General features: G+C 52.9%; 1 protein-coding gene across 1 annotated transcript in view; it reads left to right on the plus strand.

Moving 5' to 3' along the window:
• Positions 1-11722, plus strand: part of EFCAB8 (EF-hand calcium binding domain 8) — a 73897-nt gene that overhangs the window by 13693 nt on the left and 48482 nt on the right. The window contains exons 5-10 of the mRNA XM_023512257.1: positions 1456-1609; positions 4330-4426; positions 5982-6066; positions 6609-6736; positions 9389-9462; positions 11144-11274. Coding sequence (XP_023368025.1) covers positions 1456-1609; positions 4330-4426; positions 5982-6066; positions 6609-6736; positions 9389-9462; positions 11144-11274 — 669 coding nt within the window. The remainder of the gene's footprint in view (positions 1-1455; positions 1610-4329; positions 4427-5981; positions 6067-6608; positions 6737-9388; positions 9463-11143; positions 11275-11722) is intronic.

Below are 11722 nucleotides of genomic sequence, written 5' to 3' on the forward strand. Positions count from 1 at the left end.
AAAGTAGAAAAAATAGCTGGGCATTGTGGCAGGTACTTGTATTCCCAGCTATTTGGGAGGCTGAGGCAAGAGCATCACTTGAGCCCAAGAGTTTGAGGTTGCTATGAGTTATGACACCACAGCACTCTACCCAGGACAACAAAGTGAGACGGTGTTTAAAAAAAAAAAGAAAGCTTGTCACTATTCACTCAATATGTAAACTTGAAGAACATTTATGGCTTGGTGGAGAAAGTAACCAAGTAATACATAACTACCTTCATGAAAGGGTAACTTAAAAGTTGGCTCACTTTGACTGGCCTGGGCAGAGCAAGCCAAATGCACCATCTCCTCCCATCCCACTGCAGCTGGGAGGCAGGGGTGCAGATGGGGAATCCCAGACCTCACTGAGACGGCCTTTCCCTAGGGCTGCCTTCCCTTTCATAGCTCTCACCTGTTGTGTCCATTCCACAGTCTTTGTCCCTGATAGAGGAGGTGGGATGGGACATGATGATTAGCGGGCCACTGAGAGTATTTGTCCTGATCCCTACAGGACTGTGTGCTGAGGTCAGGAGAGAGGGGAGAACCGTGTCCAGATACATGTTTCCCTCTGTCTTCTGCCAAGATAGCAATGGCAGTTGCTTTTCCTGAAACCATAAGTCAGACCATGACCACAGCAACATTTGGAAAGGGCTCTGGAGGAGGGGTGAGGCACCTAGCTTTCAGTTCCAGCCCTGCTGGTAACCGGGACATAGTTTACAGGCAAATGGCTATCCTTTGGGTCCCTGTAAGGCAAGGTAATATCACTTGCCCTGCCGGGGCCCCCAATTTGGGCAGCTCAAGTGAGAGAGTGTGTGTTGTGCCCTGTCAAGAAGTCAAAGTGGCTGTGAGCCTTAACAGAATTGGTGTAGCCCATTTGGGGCAGGAAAGCAGCCCCTGGAGAGCAGGGGCTCGCTGGGAGGGCTGCAGGCCTGCCCCAGGAGCTGTTTGCTGTGAAGAGCTGGGTGCTGGGGCCTGTGTTCCTCCCTGTCTTCTTGTCCACTGTTATCTCATTCTTGGGCTCTATTGCCCCTTCCTCCCTGGAGCTCTAGAGCAGTTGCTAGAAACGGTTATTTAAGTCCCACTCCACTTACCCTCTGTGGGCGGTTTCCCCATAAAAGCAGCTTTGCAGAAGCCCCCAGTCCATCTGTTCTCTGTTTTCTCTGTCCCCTTGCACGAGGAGGGGCTGGCTGGCCATTTCACAGGATGAGTCTGCTGCCTACCTCGTACCAGCATCACACATGGGCTCTTCCCATTTGGTCACTGTTCCTGACCCAGGGGAGATCTGCCTGCATCCCCCGTGTGCCAGTCTGCCTGTGCCCAGCTGTGCTCCTTGCCCGTGCTCCTGCTTGTCTTTGTCTGTGGCTGCTGGTTCTCATGCGGGTGCCTCTCGTCCTCTGAGGTATTTTTGCTTGGGTGTGTCTCTCTCCCCTTCCGCAGGAATCATGGCTGTGAGGTTGTGAAAGTGGATTATTTAGTCCACTGTTTCAAGAAGAAGGGGTATTTCAAGAAGTCAGGATGTTTCCTGACTATCACCAAAGACGGGATCCTGCAGTTCTGGTCTAAGACTTTCTTGCTGATTAAGTCCTTTCAGGTGAGTAGGGCCTGTCCACGTGGGGTACATGTTGGGGTATTGGAGAGCCTCTGCCTGAGTGTCCCAACAGGGAAGGTGGCCCAGACCCAGAATGGGTTTGTTCTTGGGATCCATGATCTGGGCATCCTGGCCTTGTGGTCACAGCACCTAGGTCCAAATTCTGGCCTTACTGGGAGAGCCTCACATTTCTTTTCTGTGAAGCAGGATTCCGCCTGGATACCCTTTTCATGCGGGTGTCCCACAAACACCCCAAACCCAGTGTACCCAAACCGCATCTCACCTTAGCTCTCTCAGCCCTCTGGGCTTCTCTGTGTCCCCATCTCAGTGAATGGCATTATCATCCGACAAGGCTCACATGCCGGAAGTCGGTCCCTCCCCTGCTGTCCTTATTTAAACCCTTTGCCTAGAGCAGGCAGGGAATCCTAGTGGTTGTGAGCAGGGGCTCTGAGCCCGACTGCCAGGGCGAAAATCCTGGCGTACCATTTACCAGCTCTGTGACCCTGAGTGAGGTACTGTGTAGCTCTCTGTGCCTCAGTTTCCTCGGCTGTCAAATGGGGCTAGCCCCCTCCCAGGGCTCTTGGGAGGATTTCATGGAGAATACTGTGTGTGGGGCAAGGCACCCAGCAGGTACCTGGTTCACATCCGCTGACGTCATCATTGTCTTTGTGCCATCAGCTCCTGGCCAAGAGTAGTAAGTGGCAAGACACTCAGGAATACCTGCTGCGTAATCGCGTCGCCAGTCCAGTCCAGAATCCTCCAGCAAACAAGGAAAGCGCTGCTCCCTGGGGCTCTACAGAAAGGCTTTTTAGGAGTGCTGCCCGCAGCACACAGGGATTACTAAATGTGTGTAACTGCACAGTGTCACATAGTTGCATCAGGGGCCATTACCCTTGGGATAGAAGGAGCCTGGAGGGAATTAGGCCCTGGGTGTACCCAGGGAAGTCATATCTACCTTCCTGAGGCTGTGGCTTCTGGCACCCTCCATCCTGCTTTGCTAGGTATTGATGGAGGGTACATTGCAGCCTGAGTTCTTGGTGCGGCTGCTCCTTGGTCGCCTCAGTGCCCTCAGGGGTCATATTCTGAGAGGGCTAGAGGACAGAGGAAGGGCCCCTGGGAAGGCCCAGTGGACCTGGGATTCTTCCTGGAGGGGCTGCTTTGGCAGGGAGGTTTTGGCAAGAATGGGTCTCCAAGGACTGTGGTGAACACCGACCACATGTCCAGTGTCATGCAGAGGGAAAGGCCTGGAATTTGAGGTGGGGCCTCGGCCTCACTCGCGAGTGCTGCAGTGACTTCTTGGGAAGTCACTGAACCTCCTCCCTAGGGCTCTCAGTTTCTCATCTGAACAGTGTGGGTGGTGGAACAGACTCCAGCCTGGGCATGAGAGAGCCTCCGGGGTCCATTGTCCTCACTACCCCAGCTAGGTGGGGAAGCCTGAGTGTACAGGGCTCTCTGCTCTTGGTGCTCTCCGAGTTCAGATGAAACAGGCTGCTCCCTGCCTCCTGGCTTCGCCTTTCCCTCTGAATATCCATCTAGACCTGAGGAATTGCTTTGAAGATCCCCTCCCCCACTTGAAGGTTACATTTCTTTCTGTTTCGTTTGGAAGCTGTAGGTATTTAGGGAGTAAATTATAGATTCCTCAGGTGACCACTCCTATCTCCTGTCCCATTTCTCCCCAACCCCAAGCCTGTCAGTCTGGCCTCTCCTCTCCTTCCCGGGACATAGCAGCTTATTTCTGCTGACTTGGCTTTGCTCATGGCTTCTCCCCGCTGGGGAATACTAACCCAAATTACATAACATGTAACATACGTGTTACATGAGGCTGGCACCAGAGTAGAGGGTGTGTGGTGCTGAGCTACGGAGTATATCCTCAATATGTTAGCATTCCTCACAGCCCTGCAGGACGAATCTTCATTGGCAAGCCACATTGATAGGTGACACTTGCCGACAGTAAACAAGGTTCAGATGTACCGGGGCATTCGGGTTAGGGCAGATGGGAGAAAGTCAGCCTCCCTTTCCCCAGTCCCTAATTCTTCTCCCTGCAAGCAACTTCTGTGACCAGTTCTGGGGTGCTTCTCCATGGCTAGCGGCCTCTTATACATGCCTCTTTTCTTTTTAAATATATGAGTGATAGCACATTGTAACGCAGCTTTCTCATTTAATAATATAGAGTGGCCATAAAGTTCATGTGCAATGTAAAGTCATTTGTCTACTTTAAAGTGCACACGAACTTTATGGCCACCCTGTATATCTTGGCAACTCTTCTTTACTAGCATGTGCACAGGTCCCATGTTCTTGATGTCTGGGCGATGTCTCATGGTGTGGGTTAATAAAAGCAGTGCTCTCCAGGTGGTCTGCGGCTTGTTGCTGTCACAGCAGTGCCTGGCCTTGAGTACATGCAGACATGCCCATCAATGTGTCTTAGAAAAAGATCCCTGGGTCAAAAGCTGTATACTTTCAAGGCTTGAATAGAACTGTGAAACTGCTCAAAAGGGTGGTGAAGGTGGGTATTTTTAAAGCCCATTTTACAGATGTGGAAACTGAGACTCAGAGAGGCTAGGGAGTATATCATTATCATTAGCAGTTAGTGGTAGGGGGCTCCAGCCAGTTCTGCCTGGCTCCAGGACCTCATGTGGCAGGAGAGGGCGTGCAGGGAGCCTGTGCTTCTGCCATTGTCTCCTGGATGAGCTTCCCCAGCCCATTTCTGCTCTTCCTCTGGCCAGCTTAGCCTGCAGCTCAAAAACCAGCAGATATTGGTCACCGACATGGTGTGTCTATACAACCTGAACCTCATTGCGGTTGCATCTGAACAGAAGATAGGTGAGTACCCTGGGCTTCCCCAGGCCTGCTCTCAGCCATTTGGAGCCGTGCATTTGCACTTGGGGGAGGTCTGGTTGGCCAAGCAGCTATGAATGTGGATTAGAGCCCTCTGAGAGCACAGCCTGGCGGTGAGGCCTTAATAACCAGAGTGTAGCTGGTGCGGCCTGCTGCTCTCCCCATCCTCAGATAGCTCTGAGGGCTTGCCATTAGAACCCCATTTCATCATTGCTGTCCTGATGGAGTGGCTATCACTTCTTGGAGGCATTCAGTCAAGGCCAGAGGAGTAGTGATGGAAGTGGTGCCTGTGCAACCCTTGGCCTGTGAGGGCCCCCCCTGGTCAGCCCTCCTCTTGTGCCCCACCCTTCTCAGTGTTTGACCATGCACAAAACAGAGGGCATGAGAGGCTGCCACTCAGACAAGGACCACAGTGTGGCAGTGAGACTGTTGCTCATTAGACAGAGGCTGGAACTGAGGCTGGACCAGTTGGAAGGAGCCAGACTTTTGAGAGGACTTTAGATCTGAGGCAGCTGGGTATAAGGGCATCATTGAAGGCTTTTGAACAGGGTACAAGTAATGTTTTCAGAAGATTAGCCTGGCAGCGGCTGGTGCAGGACAGAGTAGGGGAAGTGGACAAGCCTGAAGGACATCTTCTCTGGAAACCTTTTCTCACATTGCATCTGTGCATGATCTGGTGGTCCCTGCCTGGCCTGGGGATTCTAGCAGTGGGGGTAATGGACATCTGAGCTTGGGCTCTGATAAGGAGTGGGTGAGTGATCAGCCAGGGCCCTGGAGTGGGTTCTCTGCTTCTGTCTGCTCCCAGCACCTAAAGGGAAGATCAGAGAGCAGAGCCAGAGGGGACAGAAGCCTCTAACTACCTGTAGTGCCCAGGGTCAGCATTTGCTTGTCATACCTACAGTCACTCGGTGAATATCTGCAGAGCTCTCGGTGCTCTGCTAGGCACTGAGGATACTGTAGCTTCCTGCCTCGTGGAGCCCACGTTCCAGAAGGAGAGACAGACCTAGGTGCTCAAACACAACAAAGAAATGGTTAGAGATGGAGAGAAATGCCATGAAGGAAATCAACGAGGACCTGAGAAGGAAGACAAGAGTGGGGTTCTAGTTTGGGGCATTTTGAGGAGGTGACATTTGAGCTGGGTCCCAGGAGTGTTCCAGGCAGAGGGAGGGGCAAGTGGAGAGGCCCTTGCTATTGGTGGAGCTGGAAGGCTGGAGCCGGGGAGGTGGGTTGTGGGGTACCCTGGGGGAGATGGGATTGCAGAAGCCCGTAGGGCTGATCGCACAAGCCCTTACTTACCTGGCTTCCAAGCCAGGTGGGATTTTATTCTAGCTTGGCGGGAAGCCAAGCGTGGTGTTTCAGCAGGCATCTGGCACGGTGGGTTTACTCTGTGAACAATTGCCTCTGGCTGCTGCAGGGAAAGGGCTGAACGGTCCCGAGCAGCCCCGGGAGAGCTGTGAGGCTGCTCACTGTCACCAGAGCCCTCCCAGGCCTGGGGCATGGGTTTGGGTTCCATGTGCACTTTCTCTCTGTCTCTCCCCAGAGTTCTTTGATATTAGTAACGATAAATGTGTCCGTTCCTTCACCTTTATTGATTTGGACAGCTGTGTCCTGGTCATGGACTACTGGTGAGTGTCATGGGAGAGCTGTGCAGGGTCATGGTGGTGGCCAGATCACTTGGTAGTGTTGGGAACCCCAGAAACATCCCTGGAAACAGCCCTGGAAAGATCCCCCACTGCTGGAGTCTGAGGCCCCTGGGTCCTGTCTCTCCGGGCTTCTATCTTGAGGTCACTTCTCATAGTTGCTCAGACCTTGGAGTTGTCATTCCTCTGCTTTTCCTTCCCTGACCAAGTTAGCCATCAAACCCTGGTAAAAGCTTGTCCTGCTGTGCCGGAGGACTTGGGACATTGTAGGCTGTAGGGAGGGTGACTTGATAAAGGGCCGTTAGAGGACTAAGGACTAATTTAGTTTGGTTGAAAAAATATACCGAGTTCTGGTTCAACCGTGGTCTGGATCATGGCTGCTGGGCCCATGTTTATCAGCTCTGCTGATGCCCCGGCGAGGCCAACAGGTCTTGTTGAAACTGCCCTTGCTCCCAGGTGTGGGAGGTGTTGGAGGGGCAGAGACAGGTGGAGGCTACACAGCCTTGTCTGTCTCCATCCCTCTCCAGGTCTGACAGTCACAGAGGTGTGTTCTGCTATGGGGACACCAAAGGCAACGTCATGATCTTCACATCTGACAATGTGAACAATGGACTGTTGTTCAACCCCAAAATCCTCCCCAAGGCCTCCAGACGGGGTAGCTAAGATGCTTAGAGACGGGGAGGAGGCTGGCAATGGACTGGGAGTGGGTGCTGAGATGGCCCTGGCCCTGAGGCTCTTCCCCTTCCCTTCTCCCTGCTCTGGAGCCTCCAGGAAGGTGGCTGTGCAGAGCTCAATGCCCTGTGGGGGGCAACAGAGGTGGGGAGAGAGCAGAAGATCAGAGGGGGCTCGGCACCTGTAGCTCAGCGGCTAGGGCACCAGCCACATACACTGGGGCTGGTGGGTTTGAACCTCGCCCTGGCCTGCCAAACAATGATAACTACAACAACAACACCAAAAATAATAGGTGGTTTTTGTGGTGGACACCTGTAGTCCCAGCTACTTGGGAGGCTGAGACAAGAGAATCACTGAGCCCAAGAGTTTAAAGTTGCTGTGAGCTGTGAAGCCATGGCACTCTGCCAAGGGTGACATAGTGAGACACTGTCTCAAAAACAAAAGACCAGAAAGGCCAAGAAGGGACAGTCTCTCTGGAGGTGGGGGGCTGTGCGGGTAAGGGCCAGGGACTGCAGGACCGTTCTCATCCCAGGGAGAAGGAAGTATGCCAGCTGTGTGACCCTGGGGAAGTCCCTCCTCTCCTCTGAGCTTTGGGGCGAGGGCACTAACTTCCTTGGATGGTGGTGAGGAGGCTCCAGAGCTGTCTGTGGGTGATCAGGGTAGGGTGGAGAGTGTGCCCTGAAAGTAGGTTCTGTAGGGCTGGGAGGACAGCCTGGCTGGCATGGGTGTGAGTAGGCACTGCCGACGTTACTGAGCTCCTGTGTGCTGGGCCTTCGGGTGCATCACCCGCTGTGTTCCTTCCCCCACTGTCAGGAGAGAGGGGCTGCTGTTACAGCCTGTTGATAAGAGGGGCTTAGGAGCCAAGCCATCTGGTCATGAATGTCTGAGGTCAGACCAAATGCCCACAGTCTGTGCTCTTAGCCATTGCTGGGGTGTGTCCAAATGGACTAAATGTCAGAAGTCGACTGGGGATGCTCTCCTAAGTGGCACGAGGTTCCTGGAAGCTGCAGGGCCTGGGGCTGTCTAGGGGACTCAGATGAACTGGATCCTGTCCAGGATTGAGCCTTGGGGGCCCAATGTTGGGTCTCTAAGCTGCTCCACATCCTTCCAGGGGAGGCCCTGGCCACCAGGGGCCCCACTCACAGGTATATTGACCCCTCCTCCATTCAGGACAGTAGAGCTGTCCCTTGGGCTTCTAGCCAGAATTTCCAAGCAGAACACCCTCTAGTGCTGCCCAGGCTTTGTTGGTGAAATAGACCCTGTCCTGGATGCAGCAGTGGGTTAGCACTGTGCTGTCCTTGCCTCTCAGCCTCTGGTTCTGCCTTGCTCCAACCCACTCAGCTGCCTGGTTCTGGTCCTCTAGACCACTCTGGGGATTGCCATGGAGGTTATGGGGGTCTTTGAGCTGATGGGAAATTGAGGGAGGCAGATGAAGCTGGAGTGTTTGGCAGGGTACCTTCCATGCCACCTGCTACTTGAAGACTGGGAACAAGCCCAAAGACAAGGTGGGTCCAGTGTGTTGACTTGGGAGGAGACAGGCCCAGGTATGCACCCAGCTCTGTGACCTGAAGCCAGTTGCTTAACCTCTTCGTGCCTCAGTTCCCTTGTTCAGAGGGGGGCCGCTATCTATAAGTGATGGCTTTGCTATAAGCACAGTGTCAGGCACATGGCCAGTGCTCAGTGACTCTATCTTCTTCCCTGCCCCCCTTGGGACCTTACAGCCTAGTGGGAGAGATGGGCAGGTAATCATCAGGCTAGACAGACGGGCCTTGAGCGGCGTTCCACCACCCTTGGGACTTCCTTTGCAAGCTTCTTCCTGCCCTTGCAAGAGGAGGCTGGTGCCTTGCAGCAGTAAACTGCTTGGCATGAGCCCCAGATCCACCTGACTGGCTGCCCGCCTCAATGCCTGGGAGGGACCCTTAGCCTTGACTGTTCTGCATTCCTGACCTACCTCCTGAAACTGCCCTGAGGGTGGACCTGTGTTTGTCCTCTGGTTCCACCCATCTGTATCTAGCTTGCTTTCCCGGGAGATTCATCAGCTGCAGGCCTTGGGTGGTTTGGGTGGCCAGGAGACTCTCTAAGCCCAGTGAAGGTCACCCTGGCACATTGTAATTGCTCTAGACATGCTTGTTTTTTTTTTTGGCTTATTTTTTATTTTTATTAAATCATAAACACACAGATCATGTAGGCGTGCTCGTTAGGATGCACAAAGCAACGTGTACTTCTTAGAACTTGTCTTTGTGGGCAAGGGGCACATCTAGTTTGAGGCAAGATGGCAGACTCCCATGGGATTCCTTCTTAGGATGAGCAGAACTCGGAGTCTCAGTTCACTGCTCACTCCTGCAAAGTTGGAGCTCCTAAAGGAGCACCCGCTTGTTTAGATTGCAGCACCTGGGGAGCATGAGGGACCTTCAAGTCTGGTTCCAGTGCAGGGGACCCTCTGGGCAGTTGAGTTAATCTTCCTCGGGTGAAGGCACCCCCTGAACTCACTGGGACACAGCGAGGAGTGAGGATGGGAAAAGCATAGAGAAGCACAGGAGTTGGGAATCAACTCAACATGTCCTCTGAGGTTTGGTTTGTCTGGCAAAGGAAGAAAGCTGGTGGCATGGGCCTCAGTTTTTCTTTCCCCTATCAGATCACTGGATGAACATTTCCATGCAACAGCTCTTAAATGAGAAGTCCGCTTTATACAGAAGTTACCAAATGAAGGTAAGTTGTCTCTTTCCTTGGCTTATTCCCATGGTAACGATCTGTACACATTCATCACTCCAAAATAAATGCAAAACATGGATTTTCCCCTTGGGTTCAGTCTTAGCCCTTGGAACTTGGTCTCTGGGAACAGGTTGAGGCAGCTGCTGGGTGGTGTCGGCTCTGTCTACGGAAACCCCAGGCGTGGCCGCGTCTCTCTCACTTACCATCATTGCTCAGCCCTGATCCTGCTGACCGCAGCCTCTCTCCAGAACTGTGGTGGCTTCTATCTGGTTTCTCTGATTCCTTTCTCCCCACAGCACTGTCCCCATTGAGAGCCCAAGGAATTATAAATTAGAACTACAATTGTGTCACCCTGGTAACTTCTTGTCACATTTGGAACAAAGTCTCAAGGTGGTCTGGCTGCTAACTTGTACTCAATCTTGTTCTCTCCCTTCCTCCTCCTCATTCACTCTGCTGCAGAGACACAGCCTCCCCCGCTATCCCAAGCCCTCTCCCACGGCAGGGCCTTGGCCCGTGCTGCCCCATCAGGCTGCAGGGCTCACCCCCAGGCAGTTCTACCAACCAGCCTGGAACAGCCCTCGGCATTTATCACCTCCCAACTCCGTATTGTCCACCTAGCGATTTTTTGCTGGCATCCTCATGGGATTCACAGTCTCTTGAGGACAGGGACCTGGTGTGTTATGCTCTCCCGTCTGTCTGCAGTTCCTGAAATAGTACCTGGGGCTTAGTGGGCTCCTAATACATTTTTTGAACAAAGGAATGAATGAATGAATGAGACACTCAGAGAGGCTGGGAGTTGGCGGTCCAAGGCTCCTAAATGCTTCTTTCAGAGCAGGTCAGACCATTCGGGGCTGTGACCCTCTCAGGAAGAAGCATACACTGCTGGCCTTCTTTTCCAGCTTCTATGGGAATCTCATCTTGGATGAGGCTTTCCCTCTGAGGTGCTAAGTGTCCCAGGTCTCATTCAGTGCCTTGTATTTGGTGCCCTTCATTGTGACAAACACTTGATGAGATAGTGTATGTAACACCTACCTCAGGGCCTTGTGTGGGGAAGGCACTGAACACAGGTTTGACGAGCCGATCTCTCCAACCCACTTGCCCCCTTCTTGTCCTACAGAGGAAAATCTCTGGGTTGGGAGGCCACACATGGGTCCAGTCACAGAACCCAGCCCACCCACTGTACTTGTGTATTGGCCTTCTGTTGCCAAAGTCACAGCAGAGTGCACTCTCTCAAGCATTCCATGTCTTGTGAGTGCACAATAATATCCTGACATGCGTGGGCCGGGAGCACAGGCTCATCTGTAGGGGGGCTGCCTGTGGGTGACAGGATAGTGGCCTGGCCAGGCTTGAGTTTGTCTTTTCTCCCTCTGCTCGAGGAACTGATAGTAGATGGATCCCACCATGCCCATCCTCTAACTTCTAAAACAAGAAGAGTTCAAATGAAAGCAGGCTTGTGTACCTTTAAGCTCAGTGGCAGGTGATGGCTACCCCTCCTGGTGATGGGACCTGGGCTAGGACTACAGACCCATATTACTGTGTTTGTGATCCATAGGAGAAGAGCATTAGACTCTATGATCTCTGGGTCCTCCCAGTCCCAACACCTGGCCACATTCTGGGGGCAGGGCCTGGAATGCTGTCCTTGGGTTGGGTCCCCCACCACTGCCACTGTCTTCCCTAGGGTCTCCATTGCGACTGGTGTCAACAGGTCAAGTTCATCCCCCAGCTGAATCTGGTGGGCTCCTGTTCTGCCATTGATAGATCCTCTCTGGTGCTGATAATGTTGCCACTCAAGTTCCCCGAGAAACCCAAGTAAGGAGTAGCCTTCTCCGCTCTGGGGCCCTGTGGTTGGGGGAAGGTGGTTGTAAACATACGTGGGTGGATCTGGTTTCACTTGAGCTTCATATGGACACCCTTGGAGAGACATGACCCACCTCTGGGTTAATGGCATCTCCAGTGGGCAGTGTAGTGTCCTGTAGATGATACTGGCCCTAAGGAAATTGTGCTTGTCCTACAGGTTGACAGTGGGGTGTGATAGTTTGAGTATGGGAATCTGATTTTTAATCATGATCCAGGAATTGCCACCAGTGGCTTCCTTTTTCTTTTTTTTTTTTTTTAAATTTCAGGTTCTTGGCTCGGCGCCTGTGGCTCAACCGGCTAAGGCGCCAGCCACGTACACCTGAGGTGGCGGGTTTGAATCCCCAGCCTGGACCCGCCAAACAACAATGACGGCTGCAACCAAAAAATAGCCAGGCGTTGT

The sequence above is a fragment of the Otolemur garnettii genome, unplaced genomic scaffold (genome assembly GCF_000181295.1).
Source record: "Otolemur garnettii isolate 467f Iridium unplaced genomic scaffold, OtoGar3 scaffold00025, whole genome shotgun sequence".
Lineage (NCBI taxonomy): Eukaryota > Metazoa > Chordata > Mammalia > Primates > Galagidae > Otolemur > Otolemur garnettii.